General features: G+C 42.0%; 1 protein-coding gene and 1 long non-coding RNA gene across 2 annotated transcripts in view; one reads left to right on the forward strand and one right to left on the reverse strand.

Moving 5' to 3' along the window:
* Positions 1–392: 392 nt before the first annotated feature.
* Positions 393–10,863, reverse strand: LOC124088864 (uncharacterized). Its single transcript, XR_006850492.2, has 4 exons — positions 10,667–10,863; positions 9,188–9,357; positions 8,167–8,276; positions 393–1,718 (listed from the first exon to the last, which is right to left on the reverse strand). It is a non-coding gene; the product is annotated as an uncharacterized LOC124088864 (long non-coding RNA).
* Positions 10,864–10,975: 112 nt separating this feature from the next.
* Positions 10,976–22,892, forward strand: part of Slc24a3 (solute carrier family 24 member 3) — a 544,045-nt gene continuing 532,128 nt past the window's right edge. The window contains exon 1 of the mRNA XM_046434889.2: positions 10,976–11,409. Within this exon, the coding sequence (XP_046290845.2) occupies positions 10,977–11,409 (433 nt within the window). The 5' untranslated portion in view covers position 10,976. The remainder of the gene's footprint in view (positions 11,410–22,892) is intronic.

Raw genomic sequence — 22,892 nt, forward strand, 5'->3', positions numbered from 1 at the left:
CTAGAGAAATCCTGATAATTTCTAAAATATTGTCCCTAATGTTTTCATTGCTATTAAAGAGGGGAGGATTTTTGGACATATTTTACCATCAGCAGAAGCTCATGGAACTTTGAATAGCAGGTGAAACGCTGCCTAGGTCAGATTTTGGAGTATATAGAACATCTCAGTAATCACATCACACATATGGTTATAAATGAGAAATTCATAAAGAGCAAAGCTTTTGTTCTTATGACCACGATGAGAATAACTTACCTTTTTCAGAAAGTTGAAATTTCCTGATAGCTGTGAATAACAGTGAATGATGATGTGGTGATTCTTTACCTTAGAGAAAAGAAACTGGTATTCTTTTTTATCTTTTATTTATTTTATTTTATTTTTTATAAATTCATGACCGCAGTGGAATGCATTACAATCCTTATTACACATATAGAGCACAGTTTTTCGTATCTCTTTATATAAAGTATGTTCACGCCAATTTATGTCTTTATATGTACTTTGTTTTTTTTTGCATTACAATTCTTCATACACTTATATACCACAATTTTTCATGTCTCTGTACACAAAGTATGTTGACACCCATTCAAGTCTTCATACATGTACAAAACTGGTATTCTTTTTTTTCCATCTTTTTTTTTAATTGTTGGTTGTTCAAAACATTACATAGTTCTTGATATATCATATTTCACACTTTGATTCAAGTGGGTTATGAACTCCCATTTTTAAAACTGGTATTCTTAATAAAATGAAGGCATCTGGAAGATGTGACATTTTCTCATCTTGCACATCTGTGGAAAATCCAGAATTAGGTCTTGGTTCCTTCTAGCTCTGCATTTGGTGGAATATTTACCAGTGCTCTGGAAACCATGGATTGTTGCTTGGTAGGGAATTAAAGGGGTTTGCTGTGTGAACAAGGAGATCCTAATGTAATTTCAGTGCCTCTGAAGTTTCTCTTAAATATAAAGAGAGTGTAATGCACAAAACACCTGTGAACCATGACATTTTGAAGCTGCAGACCACCCACAGCATAATTCTCAATAGATCTGACCAAAGAGTTCTTCATGTAAAACACCTCAATAGATCTGACCAAAGAGTTCTTTATGTAAAACACCTCCAGTAACCAAAGACAAAAGCTGTGTGTCTATCAAAGGAATTTACTAATGCTAATAAAATGTGGGTGGTTTATAAATTAAAATGCAGTCTATTTTATTATAGACAACTGCCTCATCTTGATTTATATACTTTACTTGCAGATAAGATTGGTATACAGATAGGTATATGGTTTTGCTCCACTCTGAACAGCACCCTGGGTCTTTTAAAGATATGACTTCAAGTCTTAGAATCCTGAGTCATTGGCTAGTAGATTCAGATCCTTGCATGGGAAATCTTATCCATGGGAGATAATAAGGTCTTGAAGTTAGGTGCTAGGAGGTCTGGAAGTTGCCTGCTGCTTCTTACAGAAGCACTTCTCTGGAACACCAAGATAGGATGGAAATATAACTTATAGGGTGCCATATGCTCTCCTCTCCCCATTGGTCATTGTTTTTTTGCTTGAACATTGCCTCCTTTCCTCTTCAAATTTCCAGTCTATTTACACACATTTTACTCTTCTCCAGTAGTCATTCACTGCTTCAGGAAAATGGCATGTAACTTTTCACAAGACATTTAAGTCCCACGGTAATCATTGTTGCAGAAAGATCCATCAATAGATACTAAAATGACTGTGGAATTTTGAGGAGAAACAAGATGTGTGTAGTTACTAAGTATCTACCCAAAATATTAATTCCAAGTAATCCAGTTTATCATCACCCATTATAAGAAATAGTACTGACACCATGAATCCCTTGGAAGGTTGCACAGAGAAAAACATGGTGTCATTTCACTGCAAAAAAAAAAAAAAAAAAAATGCATAACTTCAAAGCCAATCTCCCAAAACTAAAGACCAAAATGTTTTCTCTGATTAGTGGATGTTGATCTATGATGGGTGGGGAGCACATGGGAAGAATGGAGGAATTTTGGATTGGGCAAAAGGGAGGGTGGGGAGGGGTTAAGGGGGTTGGAAAGATGATGGAACAAGATGGACATCATTACCCTAAGAAAATGTATGATTGCACGAACAGCGCATCTCTACACCGTGTATAACCAGAGAATTGAAATGTTGTGCTCCATCTGTGTACGATGAATTGAAATGCATTCTGATGTCATGTACAACTAAGTCGAACAAATAAGAATAATAATTAAAAAATGCATAACTTCATAAAAATCATAAGAATATCAGAAAACCTCTTAATAAGGGACATTCCATGCAATAGACTCTCAGTATGCTTCAAAAGTGTCAGTCATGAAAGAGGAAAGATTGAAGAATTGTCCTAGATTTTAGAAAACAGAGGAGCAAAAATAATTTAAAGCAATGTAGAATTCTTAATTGGATACTTGAAGAGAAAAAAAAAGAGTATTAGAAGAAAAAATTATGACATTTAAATCAGGACTGCAAATTAGTATTGCACCTATAATAATTTCATAGCTCTGATTGTTATAATATAAATACCCAAAGTGATACCATTAAAAGAAGATTGATGAGGGGCTGGCAGCAAATCTCAGTACTATTTTGCAACTTCCCATAAGTCTAAAATTAGCTCAAAATAAAAAGTTCAATGAAAATGATTGCACCTAATTTTTAACATCTCAAAGGACTTTTTTCATTCCTTTAATAAGTTTTCTCATCATATTAAAAATTTTGATATTTCTTGGACATAATATTTTAATGACTACTAGGCTAATGCATACTAAGTAGGTGAACACTTTGAAAAACTTAAAAGGAATTATGCCAAGGCAGGATTGTATCCTCCAATTTTGGTGATACTTTTTTCAAAGTTTAGGGTATGCCCTATTTTGTGCTTGATATGCGTTATACACATGTCGTCGAACTAACATAGTTTACAATATATGTGGAATTTGATGTAGAAAGTTTTCTTTTGAATATTATGTGGAATATAGTGCCTTGCTAAATGATGCTGTAGCTGAAATTCTTATTCCTTAGGGACTTCAGAATTTATTGCTTATAGATTAAATGCTTAAACACTGAAAATTCAGTTTTGTTACATTTTCCATATTTAAGAGGTGTTTAAATGCAAACAAGACATGGAAAAGTAAAATAGTTTATGTAATCTTGAGTGTTATCATCAGCTATAAATAGGGGTAGTTATTACTCTGGCTTGTATTATGGGTTGAGTGTGTCCCCCAAAGGTTCATATGCTGAAAACTGTCCCCAGTGCAGTGGTGTTGAGGTAGTAAAACCTTTAAGATGTAAAGCCTGGTGGGAGGTAATTAAGCTATGGGGGCACCGCCCTCATGAATGGATTGATGATTTCTCTTGGGAGCATTAGCTTTTATGGGACTTGATTAGTTGTGAGACAAGTTTGTTATTAAGGAGGCCATCCCATGTACTTGGCTTCTTCTGCATATAGCCAGTTCCTTTTCTGCTACTTCAACAATGTTGTGATGCAGCCAGGGGGAGCTCACTAGGATTCTGGCCACCATGTTGTTTGGACCCTCTGCCATTGTGAATGAATAATCTTCTTTGTAAGTTAATCAGTCTTGGGCATTTTGTTACAGCAACGCAATATGAAACAAAACAGATATGTAGTCCTGATTAGTGGACTAATCTATGAGGAAGCATCAACCAAATGCATGCTTCTCAACTTTCATATGCATAGGAATCTTTTGTAAAAATGAGGATTCTGATTTAGCAGGTCTGTGGCAAGACTGCAATTCTGCATTTCTAATAAGCTCTCAGGTGATGCCACTAACTGTTGGTCTCTCTTAATCCTGGGACAACATTTCAAGTAGTAAGGACTTAATTGAATGGAAAGGAAGTGATATAGACGATTCCTGTCTACCACAGGTGTAAGCCTTCAATGAAAATGACTTAATTTTAAACAAATGAAATATTTCAGTATCTAAATGAAGGTTGTATGGCTTGATAATAAAATTCGAGAAAAATCTCACCAACAAAACAAACTCTGGAGACAGGAAGTGCTACATACGACACACCGGTTATTCAATAACATCTTTCTTTCTTTTTTAAAAAATATTTTTTAGTTGTTAATGAGTCTTTATTTGTTTGTATCTGGTGCTGAGAATTGAACCCAGTGCCTCACACATGCTAGGCAAGTGCTCTTCCACTGAGCTCTTCCACGCCAGCCCTCAATAACATCTTAATATAACCTGAGATGAACTGTGGAAAGAAAAGAGATCCGGGGCTCAATCTAAGAGTAGGTGAACCAGTCAGGGCAGGAAGGTGTTGACCTTTTAAGCATACAGAAATCCCCCAGGAGGATGTTTACCACTGCCACCAGGGGGCGCATAACCACAGCGTCTCCCTGTGAACACCTTCTAGACTAAGTCATCCTCTAATCCTGGGCATCTGGTAACACCCAGGGTGAAATGAGTTAAGGAAATCAAGACAACACTGCACAACGTGGAGCCATACCACTGACCTCGGGTCTCTGGTGATGAGGACTTAGTGATAGGTCGTGTGTTTACAACTTTTAGGTTGTTACAGTTGACAGCTGAGCTGGGCTTGAATTAAAGCGGATTCTGCAGTCAGATTCATGGGTTTGCTGTGATTATCCTTATCCAGATAACACAGGCTGGTGCAAAGAGGCAACTGATTTTGTCATCTCTTTTCTTTGAAAACTGTGTATTTTCAGAAACTTTCATTTCTGCAAAATGTCCTACCGAGGAAGGATTGTCACTAAGGGAAATGGACTACACTTTAGATCTGTGACCAGATTAGAACCAGAAGTCCAATTTTCTCCTCTAGCCAGTGTCTGGGCTTTCTAGGATCCCTCAGAAAGAAGCCCTAGGACCAAATGCTGGGAGATGCTCACATTGGAAGGCAGGCCTGCAGACCTGAACCCAGCTCCTTCTCTGTCCTGTCAAAGTCAAACCATGCCATTTCCTCTAATTTAAGTCAACTCCACTTAACTGCTTACACATGAACAAATTCTTTTAATTTTGACTTTTAAAACTAAAGAACAGTACATATTGTGGGATAAAATTATTTCAAAAACTATTACTACTATTTAGTAATAAAAAGTGAAAATCCCTCTTTGTTCATTACTCCCTACCCCCAATCTTATAATCTCACCTCTAGGAATAACCATTGCTAACCTCCTAAGTGTGTGTGTGTGTGTGTGTGTGTGTGTGTAAAAATTTAAATCCTCAGAGATAAAAAGTAAGTATTTACAATTTCAGCCATTTATTCATTTTATCAGGATCATTCATATATTTGGGGAGAGAGGTCAATCATATATACATGTATATGAATGTATGTGAGTATATGTATATATGTATGCATAAATATACATGTATACATATATAAACATAGATTATTTTGCTGAGTTTTATAAAAACAGGATCACATAATTCATATTGTAGCTTCTTCTTTTTTTATACTTTCGCTATATATTATGGCCTATCAGGAAGAGGTTTTGAAATTAAAAAATAAAATTTAAATTTACAGATCTATTTTCTTTTCTTTTTTTTTTCAGATCTATTTTATTGATTTAAAACATTCAATCTCTAAGCCTAATATTTTCATGTTAGCAAAAATAAGCTCCAAGGCCCTCCCTGAGCTCCTCTGACACACTCAGCATCCTGTCTGTCCATGTTTACATGAACAAAATAAAATTAAATGTTTTCTTTCTGAATGATCTTGATAGGACGAATAAATCGATCAAATTGTGAATACTTAATTATTTTTTCCCTCTGAGGGTTTAACATTTTAATCTCTATTGTTTTCATGATTCTAAATTATATTTTATAGGAGTCATCATTTATTTTAAATAGAACTTGTGAACCAAGGATGCAGACAAACCTAGAAGGTGTGTTTGCATACCCTCTGTCTTTATTTCTTCCAAAAAAACAAAACAAGTCAATTAAAATATGGACTAGTAGGAGCTGGGTAATATACTATTCATTTTTAGATTTGCCCTCCAAGATCCACTAGAAATACATGCCAAACTGTGCCTTTCTCAAGAACAGCAGATCTCAACCTTTAATAAGGAATATTTCCTGGTCGCTGTTAAATAGTATACCTTGCCCTGTTCCCCAAGTCCTATTTGCTCAGGATAGGCTTGGGGATGGGTATTTCTGACAAGCTACCTTGTAGTTTTTATGTCCACCAACTCTGGATTACAAGGATGATGCTCCATGACTGTGGAGGATTAGGTGCATATCTCTACTGTTCTGCTTCTCCTTCAGAAGAAAAAAGGGAATGGAAAAGATTGCAGGAAATGGGCTTGAATTAAAGTGGATTCTGCAGTCAGACTGATTTTTCCCACTAAAACCTGCCTCAAACTTTTATGCACTTCTTAGGAATTCTTGTATGCTTATCTTTAAAAGTGGACCCTTCAAGTTTTTCAGTTTAACCTTTCCTCCTGTAGTCACCCTCGGGCTCCTCATTATGTAGGGAAACCGGTTTGAGAAGCGGTGGATGACTGTTTGAATTTCAATTGAAGTTCCCTACAAAACTGGCCAATCTGGGAGGTCATTTGTCTCTGATCCAGATGCAGTGGTTTGATTATTCTTGGCTTACACTAAACTTGGAAGGGAACTGAAGCCTCAGGTAAGGGGGGAAAAAAAGAAAGAAAAGAAAAACTGTATACCTACAAAGCAAGTAAGAGAACAAGTCACAGCTGTGCACACTGGACAGATCTCACGGAAAAAAATCTGAGCCAAAGTACTCTCCATTTACCCGAAGTTCAAGGACAGGCAACAATGACCTAGGCTGAGAGGGTTGGGGAGAGGGGTTTTATCTTGGAGGCAGTGGGGGATTCTTGCCTGGCAGGGGACTGGAACAAGGGAGACATGGGAGACTGGGAGAAATGGGGTGGGGTAGAAATATTCTAAGTCCTGATTTGGAACTTATTCAGTAAGCTTATATACATACATTAACTTGTTGAGCTAAAGGCTTAAGCTGTGTGTTCATTTTGCTATATGTAGATTATACCTCAACAATTGCTTTAAAAGCTCTGAATATAGAAATGGTTCACTCGGAAAAAAAATTACACTCATATACATGGAGTAAGTAAAAAAAAATCATCAAATCCATATAACTGGGCAGGGAAAAAAATTGGAGATGATTACAAAATAAGTGGTTTCTTTGAATTCCAGTCGTAAACTGAACACCTAAAATAATGGGAGCCTGCCTTGTAGACATGATGCTTTCAAAAGACACGATGTGGAGCATTGACTCACCACACAGAGGGATGATTTTTTTCTTTCTTTCTTTTTTTGGTCCTTTGTAGTGCTACCAGCTCAGGGAGTATCTGAAGAAGCAGTTTTACCTGCCTCCCCCCGCCCCCTTGTATCCCTGGGGATTGAACCCAGGGGAACTCTACTACTGAGTTACATCCCAGGTTCTTTTTATTTTTAATTTGAGACACGGTCTTGCTAAGTTGCCCAGACTGTCCTCAAACTTGGGATCCTCCCGCCTCAGCCTCATGAATCACTGAGATTATAGGTGTGTTCCACCATAGTGGGCTAAGCTACATTTGAATTATGCAGTGATAGGAGGCCTGGACACTCAAGAGTATCTGAGGTCAAGTGTATCTGAATATTTCATGGACCCTTCTTCCTTTGATTCCCCCATCTACCAATATTGGTCTCAATGTGCTCAAAGAAAGTGAATATATCTGTATAATTCCTTGGAGGGTGGTCTTTCTTTCCTGAGCAACTTCTATGGTTTTTCTCTCCCTCTTTCTTCCCCATTCTAAACAGGAGGCTTTTCTGTTGCAACTGGCAAGATTGGTGTTATGGAGACACAACCTTGCTTTGTTGTGGAAACTGCTCTGTCAGGTCTGGGAACTGTGGGTGAGGGATGGCTGGTCAGAGATGCGTCTTATCTATGCACAGATAAGGCCCCAATCATCAACTGAGGGAAAGTTTGGCCTGGGCTGACAGTCAGCAAATGTAGTGGTGGTGGAGGGGGGCTTTTCGTTTTTTGTTATAAAGCCTTTGAGAAAAATGAATCACTTCTATGCCCCACATCAGGTCCAAAGTCTCTGTTAGACATAAAACCAAAATGCTGATGGAAGCTGTGGAGGAAGCTTGTGGTGAGCCCAGCACCCAGCCCAGAGTGGGGAAGGAGCTTTGTGAACACACCTGTCCTTCTTGGGAGGATCCTTGCACCTCTGCAGGTGATGCTGCTTTTTCCAATCAAAGTCCTTCTCAGACAGGAGTATCAGAGACTGAAATTTTCTTCTTAAGGTTGTCTACACAAAATAGGAGATCAAAAGCAAATAGATCCAGAAATCAAAGGCCAAAGCCACCTCAAGTCCAATGAGGATACTGATTGTGAAAGATCATAAGCACATTCTTCATTCTGACTCCTGCTCCTTCCAAAAGTTGGTCTCCTGGGGATATTCCAAAGACTGGGAGGGGCAGGTACTGCAAAAATTACTGTTTTCCTTGGTAGAGGAGCCCCCCGCCCCCATTAAGGCTTTCTCCTTTCTTCCCCAGGGCTGATAGGGAACTCAAGATCCTGCTCTACTCCACACTTGGCTGATAGAGGGGGTTGGGTGGGTACAAAGGATTTCCCTGATTGCAGGCAAATTCCTTCAGAGAAGGCATCATCTAGTGAAGTGAGGAGCCCACCAGGTCTAGGGTTCTGTCACACTGAGGACCCCAATCCCTCATTTGTCTTCCCTGGGTGATGGTTGGCTGTTTTGGGATCTTTCTCTCTGCTTTTACTTTACTACCTCCCTTTGCTCTGATATCTGTCAAAATGAATATCAACTTGGGAGGCTGAGGCCGAAGGATCACAAGTTCAAAGCTAGCTTCAGCAACTTAGTGAGGCCCTAAGCAACTTAGAGAGGTCCTATCTCAAAATCGAAAATAAAAAGGGCTGGCTATGTAGCTCAGAAGTTAAGTGTCCCTGGGTTCAATTCACCCATTCCCAAGTCCTGTTACAAAAGAAAAAAAAATCACTTCTCTGATTCACCTGGTTCACATGTTTTCTCTCTTCCAGGGAATTGCTAGTTACAGGTTTCAACTCTTTTCCCTCTTGCTCCTTTCCTATCACCCCACCCATTACCAGATTACACAATTCTTTTTGCCTATGGCATTTTCACTCAGAGAGGGTATTCATTTCCTAACCCAATTAGTTCCAGATTATTTCTCTTACCTTTTGAGAGTTTTCATTAGAAAACACGATTTGAGTGTCTTTCCTAGATAGCTGGACTCTTCGGGGCTCCTAAACTTTCTTTTCCATGTCTCGAAACACTTGATGGCAATAACACAAGACACACACTCCAGTCTGGATGAACTCACATATTTTTAAATCCTCTTTAGTACCTGGTAACCCAAGCAAAGGGACAACCATGAAGGGCATTGCAGGGAAGGTGCTCTGCATGTCTGAGACCATGCCAAGCTGAACCAGAGTAAATAAATGATACAGAAAGCAAAAGTTTTCTACTCTTGCTGGGTGAAATGGCCATTCTATGGAAATAAGTCACCCAGGACTATCCACTTAGTCCTTTGCTGTGTCCCTGCTGTTTTTGGATGTGTCAGGGGCCATCGAGAGGCTGTGAGATAAAAGATCAACCACAGTGGGGACACATTTGCAAGAGGAAACCTGCACAGTGGCTTCCTCCTTCTTCCCCACCTCCCTAAAGCCTGGAGGCTAGATTCCCCGATTTCCGATTCTATTCAGTCCACCTGGTTTCCTGGTGATCCTTTTTGAACAAGACCTTTTGTTTTCATTTCCCCACAAAGACATCTCCTTCTCAGGACCCTATGGCCACCTCAGGGAGGCACCTGGGAGGAAGCCAAAGAAACCCAAGTAGGGAGAGTGGGCTGTTCCTGGCATTACTAGGCATCCTCTCCAAATGGGCACCTTCTGTAGTGCTATGGGGCCCTCTAGTCTCTAAGGCAATCAACACCTCCAGTAGGTAGGATCAGGAAGACTGGAAGCAGGGGAACTAGGGCTCTAACGTCCAAGGCTGATGTCCCCTCAGAAGGCCAGGAGCCTCCTCTTCAGGATGACCAGGACCCTCAGGGCACATTTGTCAGGGACCTTGCCAGCGGTCCCCCTTCCCACAGCCCCAGCACTGGGCTTGGTCCAGCACATTAAAGGTGGAGAAGTGTAAGCCTGGGCCAGAGGGGGGAGCCAGGACACCCCTAGTGAGCCACAAGCCTCTGGGGAGGCCTATTCCAGGACCTGAGTCTGACGCGCAGGGGGATCCCCACAAGGGGGCAGAGGGGAACCCGGGAGGCCCGCGGGAGGAGGCGAGATCGGTGGTCGGGTGTGGGCAAGCTAAGCGCAATAGTGTATCCCCTACTAGGGGCAGTGGGTGGGAAGGGGCTGACGGGACCCTCGGTTTCTCCTAAAGTTTTAGAGGAATCCTTCTTTGTGGATTTCTCTCCGATGCCTGCTCCTGTGCGTCGGAGAGGGGCTCCCCTACACCACCCGCTTCCCTTTGGCACCCGAGGGCTGAAGGATTGCGCACCGGGCTCGATCCCCAGCCCAGTTTCCTCCCCGCGCCCCCTCCCCGTCGTGCTGGTCAGCTCCGAGCTGCATCTCTGGCACAGCCCCTTGCCCGCGCGCCCCCCTGCCGCCGACCCGGGCCCACCAGCCGCGTGGTTGCAGGCTGAGGGTACCCACACTCGTCTGCGCTCCCAGCTCGCTCGGTGCACTCGGCGCGGTCCAGCCCCAGCTCAGCCCTGGGTCCCCCCGGCGCGAACCATGGAGTAGGAGGGCAGCCCCGGGACGCGCTTCTGCAGCCCGCGAGGCCGGAGTCTGTCCGGGGTGGCCTCGCCAGCCGGCCGAGTTGGCCAGCTGCGGGCCCTCCTCCCGCCGGTCCTTCCCCGCTCCTCCTCCTCTGCCGCCGCCGCCGCCCCCGCCTCCCGGCCGCCCCCGCCGCCCCCGCCGCGCCGCCGCCCCAGGCCGAGCGCGGGCGCGGAGCGTGGGAGCCATGGCGCGCGATGAGGAGAGGGACCCCGAGCGCCGGGAGGCGGCGGAGCGGGCGAGCGGCGAGGAGGAGGAGGAAGGGGGGGAGGAGGGACTGAGCGATAGCGACGACGAGGGCGACGACGAGGAGACCGGCTGCGGCCAGGAGGAGGGAGAGGAGGAGGCGGCGGCCGGGTGGGAGCGCAGCGAGGAAGCGTTGCTGTTGCGCGCAGGGTTGCCTACAGCCTCTGTCCCCGCCGCGCCAGCCTGCGATAGGAGCGGCCGCCGCCTGCCGGGGCCGCCGCCCGGCAGCCCGAGGATGCAGCCGCCGGGCGACGAGGACCGCGCGCGCCGCCGCCGCCGCCGCCGCCGGAGGGACCTTCTGCTGAGCCAGCTCTGCTTCTTGGCCTCGGTGGCGCTGCTGCTCTGGTCGCTGTCGAGCCTGCGAGAGCAGAAGGGTGAGTGATCGCTGCTTGCCCCGAGTGGGCGCTGCGGCTCCGGCGGCTGGGGCTGCCGGGGCTGGGTGCCGGGCTGCTGCGGTCGGCAGGGCTGCACGGCCGGGCCAGAGCCGTGGGGGGCGAGCGGGCTGGGTTGATACGCGGGGGTGCTGGGCTGTACCCCGCTATACCCCGCTCAGGGGCTTGACAGGAGAGGTCACCCAGCGCCAAGACCGCCTTAGTGGAGAAGCGGCCGGCAAGCGTGGGAGCCTGGCTGCACTGGGAACCTTTACCTGTGCCTTTTGCCGGTGTGCGCCTCTTTCCTGCGAGCTGGAGGGACTCGTGGTGGCGGTGGTGGGGATTCTTTCTCTAAAAAAGCCTCCCAGGGCCAGTAATAAAGTTGTTCTGGTAAGATTCAGTACCTGTGCCGGTAACCACCTGTGCACTCGGGCTTGGTGGAGGCTTGAAGGGGGCCGGTTAGACTGCTTAACATATAGTTCTCTATATAGCACGGGCAGACCGGCCAGCTTAGAAGGCTCCTCACCGCCTTTCCTGAACAGGTGCCCGCAACTTCGGCTAGGAAAAAAGTGTTAGCCATCCAACCAGGTTTCAGGAATGGTCTTATGCTCTTGCACTGACCCATCACCGGGAAGACATGGATTCCTTCTCCATACTCCCTTTTGCGGATTTGCTGCTCTGGAAGAAATTATTTCGGCCGGACCACTCATCACTCTGTCCACTCCTTTCCCATGCTCTGCCCTGGGTCTGCTCCTTCACACACAACTTTGGTCTTATCTTTGTCCTTGGCCTTTCTGGAGCTGAGATGGAGCTTGTGGAGAAATGTGCTCAGAACAGTTGTCCACTAAAACCAAATTCGGACTCAGGGGTGCAGCTAAGAACAAGAAGGAGGGAAAGGCTTGGAAGAATAGCTGTTGTAAAATGGTTTTATATCCCAGACCTTCAGGTGGTGGGGTTTGTGGAAAAAACAGCCACATAAATGGTTGCAAGAAAAAGGAGTTACAAATATGTGCTGTGGTGTTAAGACAGACTTAGCTCTGCTACAAGGTGGTGTGAGGTGCAGAAAAGGCATTTTGGTAGTGATGGTAACATTTTTAAAGATGCCATCAATCAGAAAAGGGATCTCCCTCAAATTGGCTGTGTCCTGCTTCATGGTAAAACCAGACGGATCCTTCAGGTCTTACCAGAACTCTCAGACTTCATCATATATGGTAATCGGAGAGAGGCGGTTTTGGTTTCCAGCGAAGCCTCAAGACTCCAAAGCTTTCTGAATCCCAAATCATCAGCCATGGGTTCTGACATCAGGAAGGGGCTGAGCCTACATGAGGGAAGCAGGACTTCTCTCCAAGGGCAGATCCAGACCTGCCAGGCATCAGCCTGCTGACTCTCACCCAGTTTTTATGAGTTAAAAGCCAGTGGATAGTCCATGACATCTCTGACAAGGGCCCTACCAAGTCAGTTACATGCCGGCCATTTTTTTTCCCATGTTGGGGCTCCATTAGTCACAGGGTTCTCACCACTTTCCAGGATATAAAAGGCATTTTGTTTTTTTTCTGGATGGAGACTGTGACCCTATACAGTTAAGTAGATCAATAGCAGGGGTATGCTTCACCCACTCCCAGGAAACCAGGCTATCTAGAGGCAAAAGGAAGTCAAACCCTCTGCAAACTTAAAACCTAGTGACTAGACTGTCATTTTTGAAATGGCTTCCCCTGAAGTGAAATTTCTGCTTAGGTGCCACCAACTCATTTAGTTCCATAGCATGTTCCCTTTCCCTGGTTTTTACCTTCCCCCCTTTCTTTTCTTAACCATTAATATTCTCTTAACCCCCTCCCATCAATGTCCAGTTTAGGAAAACTCCCCACCCTACCACTTGAGCCTCTAATTGGGAAAAGCCAAGAGTGTTAAGAAGGATGTGGGCCAGCCTCTGTGCACTGCTAGTTGGGATTCTATCTCCAATTGCTTTCCTTCCATTTGACGTTGATGATTTCAGTATGTGATGCACAGCAGCATTTACAGCAAGACACAGTGCTTTTTGAGATAATCTGTAACAGATTAATTAATGCATGTGACTCTGGAAATGATATTTCTGCTTGTGAAATCATCATTGCACACACATAAACATTTGGAACGTGACTCTTACTCTGAAAGCATGGGGGCTGCTGTTCTTAATAGCCCAATATGAACTATTTTGGTGTGGATGAAAAGTTTGGAATTTAGTCTTATTTTAAAGACTCTGTGATTTAGAGAGGATGAGTGATTGGCTTAAAGTCACACAGCAATGAGGAGTAGAGGATAAACCAACCTGAAGTGACTGACTGTTCTCACCTCTGTTCCCTGGTATCTGTTCCCACAATGTGTGTGTAGCTTGTAATACTTATAAAATCCCCTAGGGGGGTACTTTTATAATGATCAAAGGTAATATTTTTATTTATTTACATTGAAAGCTGTATAGTGATTATTCAAGATAACATTTCAGTAGCTTGTTTTCTAACACATATTGATCTCCTTCTCCCTTATAATAAGGAAAGTTATTTTCCCAGACCAAATAGAGATGTGTAATACTTATTTTATGTAATGTTGCATAACATTTCTAATCATATGGATCTGAGATCCCTTTCTTGTCTTCTAACCAAAGTCAGATTTGGTTATATACTGAAAAGTTTTAGTTATAGACTGAAAAGGTTTTCAGTAGATTCAGTATTTGGTTACCTGCAGTATAGAAAAGAATCTATACTGTTTTGTTTCCCCCCTGTGGAGATGGAACATGAGGGTTGTTTAATTTAAATCAGAAAAGGTTAGTGCTGGGATCAATAAAAATCGTAATTCTAACAACAACTAAAGCAACAATAACTAGAATTTGGTGGACTCTTAAGTGTCAAGCACTATACTAAGTATACCTTATATGCATTGCTCTATTTAATCTGCACCCTTTTCAGACATGTGAGCCTTCAGCAGTGGAGAAAGACAAGTCCCAGGTGCCCTATTTAGTTGCTGTGGACGAAGACCTCATTTTTTATCTCTTTTCAAAGCCAGTAAGGTGTTAAATTTGCCTACAAGAATTTTTTTATATATTTGCAATAAAGATGGATTACTTTGTATATTTTGAGTGGTTTAAAAGGTTTTAATTTTTCTTTGATAAGCCATCTTTTTCTAGAAGGGGTTCTAACAGTGCTCACTGTAGACATCCTCTCTAGAAGGTTTTCAGTGAGTGAATAGTGATTAAGAAAAATATATGTACACACACACACACACACACACACACACACACACACATATATATATATATATATATATATTATACGTGCAAATGTACAGGTCTATATTTTTACAGATATACCGAGTTTTTCTGTGCCAGTTACTATTGCTGTGTAACAAATCACCCCCAAACTTAGTAATATAAAATAGCCAGTTTTTTTTTTTTTCACGGATACTTTGGATCAGGAATTTGGAAGAGACAGAGTGTGGATAGCTTTTTTCTGCTCCATTATGTCAGGGGCCTCAGCTGGAAAGATTGCAAGGCTGGGCGACTTGACAGCTGGATCTGGAATCATCCAAGGCAGTCTCACGCCCACGTCTGGGGGTTGATGTGGCTATTGGCCCAGACCTACACGTGGCCTCTCCATGTGGCTTAGTTTGAACTTCCTCAGAGCATGGCAGCTTGGTTCCAATAGTGAGTATCCCAGGAGAACAAGGGAGAAGTACATGGCATTTTAATATCTAGCCTCAAAAGCCACATATTGCCACTTCCACTATTTTCTGTTGATCAAGTCAGTGACAGATGTCAGCATAGGTTCAAAGAGTGGGGACATAGAACTACCACTCACTGAAAGGAAAAGTATAGGATCATACTGTAAGAAGAACATGAGTGGTGGGAGATATAGTTGTGCCTGTCTTTGGAATGTCTAGAGATTTGAAAGAGTCATAACTTAGGAGCAACTGTAGACATTTCCCAAGGTGGACAATGGTGACTAGAACATATACATGCATACATTTATGTATATGCACATGCACATACACATATTTGCATGCATATTATTTTTTTGAAATTCTCCTGATCATGAAACTATTACCTGGTGTGGGGGCCAGAGGTGACATTTGAAGAATGGGTGGCAGTGGAGATTTGGGCTGCAAATTTAAATTGCAGATCTGAGAGCCTGTCTTTGCCTCTTTGACTTTGTGGCTTCTCATTCCTTAGAGAACTTAGAGCTGCCAGACTCTCCAGCTTCATTGCCCCTCCTCTCACCTTTCCTCTCCTTACTTTACCACTCCGGCTTTTCTTTTGCTTCACAAGAGGTGAAGCCTCAGATCTCTTGCATGTGCTGGTTTGCTATGTGGGGACTGCTGAGTTCATCACTACAACCAGTTATTCCTTCACTTCCGGCCCATAGGACCTTCTTGGACAACACTAGGTCCCCCATTGTGTTCTCTAAATACATTGTATTTTTATTCATAGCATTTATCCCAGTTGGCAATTATGTATATATTTGGTCATGATTTGAGTAACATTCTTCTTCAATAGATTCTGAGCTCCAGGTCAGGGACCCTGTGAACTATCCTCACTTTTGTCACTCTGCTCCATCATAGCTCAAAGATATTTGTTAAATAAAAAGGAAAATATGTTTTTAAAAGTTTGTTAAATTTCAGTACTTTTAATTTCTAAACTGTAGTGCTTATGATAAAAACTGGCTACCTTATGCTAGAAGCCTATTAGCCAGTGCACACTTTAATTTCATAATTTATAATTCTGACCCTGATCCTGCAAATTAGATGCCTGATCCCCCATTTTTCCTGGGGTAGTACTAACCTGAAGAAAGGTGGTGTGCTTCCAGGCATGGTGGCACATGCCTGTAATCCCAGCTACTCAGGAGGCTGAGGCAGGAAGACAGGAGGATTGTAAGTTGGAGGCCATCCTGGGCTACTTGGCATGACTCTGACTCAAAATTAAAACAACAACAAACAACAACAACAACAAAAAACGAACTGGGAATCTATCTTACTTCCCTAGCAGGCATGAGGTCCTGTGTTCAATCCATGCCCCCCCCCCAAAAAAAAAAAAAAAAGAAAAAAAAAAGGTATTTCTGCCTGCTGTCAGTTGGGTAAATGGGTTAAATGGCAGGATTTGAACTGAAGCCTACCTGTGTCAAAACTTCATGCTGCTTCACTTTCCAGCCTTGGCTGAGGAGGATGTGACTAGGAGATGGGGAATCACCCTGCCTTTTTCAGTCAACCAAGGAGAGTAACAGAAGGTTGGTTTCATAGAAGCAGTATTTTAGAAACACATTGCTTTTCAACCTTTTCTATTTTCTGCACAAACATATATAGATGTGTCTCTTTCCTCCTGGCTTTTCTTAGCTGCTCATCAACCCAGATTTTTCTCAAAGATTTCCTCTACTTGCAAGCCTTGAATCCTTGTGGGAAGATTTTTTTTACCCTGGAGGGTTGGCAAAGCCAAAAGAATTGCAAAACCAGCTATTTGCTGAGAATTCCAAGGCTTGGTGGAAGTTGGCGGATAGGACAGGATTTTGGCAAACTCTCTTTTTCTGTAAGGAGATTTCTTTTCCTTGAGCACAAGAACCACCCATCCCGACATGGGGGTATTAATAGTATATAGTTTTCCTAATGGGGAAACTGAGGTATGGAGAGTTTAGAAAATGTACATAGAGTTGCAAAGCAATGGGTTGTGCTGCCAGGAAGGTAATTTGAGTGTTTTTTTCCTGGTCTATTCCTGCTTTCTGTTTCTGTAGTTTATTGGGCAATTATTTTTATTTGTTGTTTGCAATAGTTTAAAACAGGGTTTTATCCTGTAGGATTTGAGAATGTGAAGTGTTAAGGACTCAAGTGGAGGAGGGTTTTCTATGAGTCAAGTGGTGATGGGGTGCCATTGGTCTCTTAGAGTTCTGCCTGTTTTCATCTTATTCTTCTTTCTGCTTCAGGGGTGGCCAAGCTTTTCACTGTTGCTGCTTCTGGGGACATCACATCCCTCCTTGGCACCACTGCCCCTTCCCCCACCCTTGTAAACTGTCCTTTTAAACAACTCTCTTCAGTGGAACCCTTTGAGGGGGTGCCTGCCTGGATCCCCAAGAAACATAGGGACTTTTGTTGGCTCATTCGATATATCCGTGGAAGACCTTTTGCTAGTTGCTGAGGTGACTGTGGTGTCAGAGATGGGCACCCAGACTGTCATTCTCCTGGTTTAGTGAAAAGAGAGGCATCCAACAACTAGTTTTCAAGAATTATGAGAGACACAAATGAGAAATACACTGTGGCATGGGGAAGGTCATGGTGGTCAGTAGAAACTAGAGCTTGAAATAAAAGGAACTGGACTGATTAAGAATGGGGAATAAAAAAGCAAACTCATAGAAAAGCAGACAGTAAATACAGGCAGACAGTTTATAAAGATGCAGTTGCAAAGGGGCAATTGACATAAGTAAAACATTGTAATCTTAAACATCAACAGGGAAATCTGAATTTAAAAATAATGAAATGCTAGTTTTCAGTTATTAGATAGGCAAAAATTAAAATGTGATAATATGGAGTGCTGGTAAAGCTTCTTCTCTCTTTTACTTCAAATGAGGGAATAAACTGGTACTCCAGACACCATGGGGGACTGCAATAAGGTGATGAGATTTTAGGCAACAACCTTACATGAAGCCATTTAAAGAGATTAATGTATAGAAGCGATTGTTATAAAACATGTGTCCATTTACTCACCATTCTAGAAGGGTTCAGTAAATTGAGGATAAGATAGATGTCAGGACAACTCAGAGGCTTGGAAGGCTGAGGCAGGAGGCTTGCGAGTTCACAGCCAGTCTTAGCAATGGTTGAGGAGTTTAGCAACTCAGTGAGACCCTGTCTCTAAATCAAATAAAAAAACAAACAAACAAACAAAAACAGGGCTGGGGTGTGGCTCAGTGGTTGAGAACCCCTAAGTTCAATCCCAGATACCAAAAAAAAAAAAATAAAAAGATGTCAGGGCAAGGAGAAAGATTTATTTGGTAAGCTAGCAAGACTGAGAAGAATGTGGACTAGGGTCTTGAAAGACCATTTTAACACAGGTTTTAAATCAACCTTGTGCTTCTAGTTTCGGTCTGAAATGATGTACGAGGGATGTGTGCCTAGAAAGGCATAGGTTTTCTTCCTAGCAAACAATTAAAGTGTGGTTAAATACAACAGGGAGGCTGTGGGGCTAGGTTTTCTTTGAACTGTAAGCATGACTACAGGATTAGAATGGTCATATGTGAATTTCTGAAATGTGGGTAGAAACTTAACCTGTATTCTCCTGTGTACCATGGAGCAGGTCAGTCGTGACCCTTTGAACTCAGGAGCTTGAGGCCTAGGAGGAGAGCTGGAAGGAATAAGGGAAAGCCTACACCATTTCTGGAACTTTCCAAACTGGTGTAAGTTGCTTATTTAAATCATGAAATTTAGCAATTATTCCTTTCTTGTCAATAGCTCTTTCTTCCTAAGAGAGAGTGAACAAATAAAGTCAGTTCATCTGTGACCTAGTTTGGGGAATTTCCCTTTTGCAACATTCGCAACATTTCTCTTCATTTTCCCCTGTGTATTTCTACATTGTTTGATGTTAACAAAAGTCGTTTTCACTTTAGTAAGCTGGGCTGCCACCGGAATTTAAACCTGAAGAGGACAGGAAAGAACAAAGTGGGTGAGAAGCCGTGTGGGTAAGGAGTGAAAGGAGGTGTCACAGATTGACAAATTGTCAGGAAGTCAGTAGTGCCATTTTCCAGACAGAATGAGAAACAATGAAGTTTGCATATTTTGACTTTGCAAGTTGGTAGAACATCTAGAGATGAGAGTTGACGAACAAGATTAAAAGTAGTTGCAGCCACAGAGGAGAATTTGTGTACAAGAGGGTACAAGAGGGTGGAAATTGTATCTTTGGTGAGATCTATGGTTGTCAGTCTTCCCTGCAAGTGATAATTACCTGGGTAACTTTGAACCTTACTCATATCCATGTCTGATCCCCTACAGATTCTGGTGTAATGCTTTTTTGCAAGCTGGGCATTGGGATTTTTTTTTTTTTAAGTGATCCGGTTGGTACCAACATGAAATCAATGCTGAGCACCACTGGATTAGATTAATGTTCAGTATTTACCTTATCACAGCCATGGAGATAAATGTTCTTTGTAACTGAGCTGGGAAGTACACTGTGCTTAATTTTCCTGTGCTGAATGTAAATTAATCTTTGTCTGCTTAGTTTTTGAAATCCAAACTTTTCTCCACTGGCCTTGATCAATCTCCCTTATTTATTTATTTATTGCAGTGCAGGGGATGGAACCTGGGGCCTTGTACGCGCTAGTGAACACTTTGAGCTACATTCCCAGCCCTTCCAGTTTCCTCTTAATAAATACAAAGAATATCATTAATTAAAACTATTACTCAAAAAAGTTTTCTTTTAGAATAAGTATTTCCCAGGTTGTCCTGGACTGTTCTATGGACAGGTTGTTGGTTAAGCTTGCTGTCCAACTGTCCTCTTGCCATCCCCCTTCAACTCCATCCTGCAATTTCTTTCAGCTGTCCCTTATGTTAAAAGCCCTGCTTCCCAGAAATATATATATATATATATATATATATATATATATATATATATAAATGTAGTTAAATATATATATATATAAATGTAGTTAAATATATATATATATATATATATATATATGCTTATTCCTGCATTTGTGGTGTGCATTTTTGGGGACCACACATTCCAGATGTCTTTTACAATAGGGAGTGTGGAAAGTCAAGGCTAGAGAGACTTCATGTGTTTGAAAATATATTCGTTCTACTGCCACGCTTACTCAGTAGTTAGGCTGTGTCAAAAAATTAGGCTGAACACATTTTCCTTGGGAATTTGAAGGCATTTCATGGATGTCTTCCACCTTCCAGATGCATTTGAGAAGTCTGTTGCTGTCCTAGTTTTTGGTTTTGAAATGTGTTTTCCCCCTCTTAAGATCATGTGTGTTATTTGATTTTTTTAAAATTCTAATTTGTTATATATGACAGCAGAATGCATTTCAATTCATATTACACATATATAGCACAATTTTTCATATCTCTGGTTGTGCACAATGTAGAGTCACCCTCTTAATATGCTATTTGCTCCTAATGTCAGTCTTTTCACAATTATATGAGTGGGAGAGATCTGTCTTCCTTTATTTCCTGGATCTTTCACCAGATTCTGATAGCCGGGAAGTAAATGTCACTCAAGTCTGGGAACTTCCCCTTTTCTCCATCCTCAGTTCTGTCCCTCTTTCTTGATCATTTATTATTTGGATGTTTGACTTCCTGGATTGAGCTTCTAATTTTCTTATTTCTTCATCCATTTCTTTCATCCTTTTGCTCTAATATCTATAGATTTTCTTAACTATGTCTCCCAACTCTGACACTGAGCTCTTAATTTCTGCTATCATATTTTTAATTTTCAAGATCCCTTTTTTTTCCTTTTGCAAGTTAATTTAAATACATCCATTCCACTTCATTAATATGGTATCATCTCTTTTATCTCTAAGAGTATACATAGTCTCTGAAGCTGTTTTTTCCCTCTCTGGACTCTGATTCTCCAAGTTGCTAATCTTGTGGTTTTGCTCTGTTTTTTATATTATGCGCTTTCTTCAAACGTCAGGGGATCTTGGGCATCTGGTAGCTACACATCCTTTGGTGGAGCCTTTGCAAAGATGATTGGAATCAGCAAAGGAGGGTCTTTTTGAGTGTGAGTGTCCCTGTAAGGTGATCTCACTGGGTCATTTCATTGGGCAAAGCTCCATGTCTCTAGTTTATCATCTTTATCAGGGGTTGGTCATATTTCCCAGAGAAGGATCTCTCTTTCAATGTTCTGTCTTAAAGGGAAAGACCTGTTACTTCTGGTAAGAGGAGAGAAGAAAAGAGAAAGCTGGGTTGGGGGAGATTTGTTCAGCAAAATCTCTTTCCTGGGCTGGGGTTGTGACTCGGTGGTAGAGCTTTGCACATGTGAGACACTGGGTTCGATCCTCAGCACCACATAAAAATAAATAAACAAAATAATGATATTGTGTCCATGTATAACTAAAAAAAATTTTTTTTAAATCTCTTTCCTTCCCAACTATGAGTGTGAGTATGAAAGGGCTGAATAATTTATTTGGAGACATTGAAAGACCATTCCAAGTTATTTAAGTCAGCCTGCCTGCCTGCCTTCCTCCATTCTAACTTACCTTCCTCTTCTTTTTTAACTACTGGCTCAGGAGGCTTAGGCAGGAGAATCACAAATTCAAAGCCAGCCTCAGTAACTTAGTGAGACTCTGTCTCCAAAATAAAAAGTAAAAAAAGGGCTTGGGATGTGGCTCAGTGGTTGAGTGCCCCTGGGTTCAATCTTGGCTAAAAAAAAAAAAAGACTAACTCTTGGGAGGACTTAATAGAGGCAGGAGGAAGGCTTAGTCTTTAGCATATCCTTTTTTAAATTGAAATTTTTATTGAGATTCACATGCATATTTAAGAAGTAATACCCAGCCATCTATTATATATTTTCCTGGTTTCCTCCACTTGTAACATTTTGCAAAATTATAGCACAATATCATCCCCAGATGATGACATTGATACCATGCACCCATCTAATTCAGATACTTATTCATGTGTGTGCATTAGGTTCCATATAATTTTATTGCCTATATAGATTTGTGTAGCTACCACCATAGTCAAGACACTGAACAAGGATCCCTCATGTTACTCTCATGTGACCAAACCCCATGTACTTTTCACTACAAAAGGTGCAGTCCCATAACTTACACCACCTATTTCAATAATAAAGTTAATTGAAGAAATTAGGAATCTAAGAATTAAGGGAAATACCACTCTGGAGGTTACTACCTGCTGCACAAAAAATTGTTTATAAGTTGGGCCAGAGAAAGAAGTGTCAAGCCAATCTGCACTCTGGAAAATGAGGGCATGGAAAGCTTTTTCAATTATAGTTATAATCACTCTCAGATATGTAACCCCAGCTGAGTGCCCGATAAAGGCCACGTGTGTTCTGTTAACGGTTTCTTTATGATGGATGATTTTCTTTTTCTGTCATTTGCATGATGTTTCTGAATGAATGCTCCATGGAAGCAGTTTGTTCTGGTAGTTTGTTCATTCAGGCCCCGGAGTCACATGCATGGCAATGTTACTTTCGCCACCGCTTGTTTCCTGGAGTATTGGAGGTGGAGGCTCACTTAGGGCCTACAGAGGAAAGGGACATACCCTTTCCTAGGTTCATATATGAATACATGACTGAGTGAAACTCCACATCATTTACAGTCACAAGAATGGGAATTAGAATAAGTTATACTCCATGTGTATATAGTATGTCCACATAACCCTACTGTCATGTATATCTAAAATGAACAAATAAAAAAAGAGTGTTGTTTAAGCAGAAGTACTGGATGTTACAGCACTTCCAGCTTGCTTTAGGACATAGTTTACATCATTGGCTCACCTTCCTCTACCTGGGTGGTCACCTC

Source organism: Marmota monax, unplaced genomic scaffold, assembly GCF_021218885.2.
Source record: "Marmota monax isolate L192 unplaced genomic scaffold, Marmota_monax_Labrador192_F-V1.1 WCK01_AAM20220418_F8-fsc00005, whole genome shotgun sequence".
Taxonomy (NCBI): Eukaryota; Metazoa; Chordata; class Mammalia; order Rodentia; family Sciuridae; genus Marmota; species Marmota monax.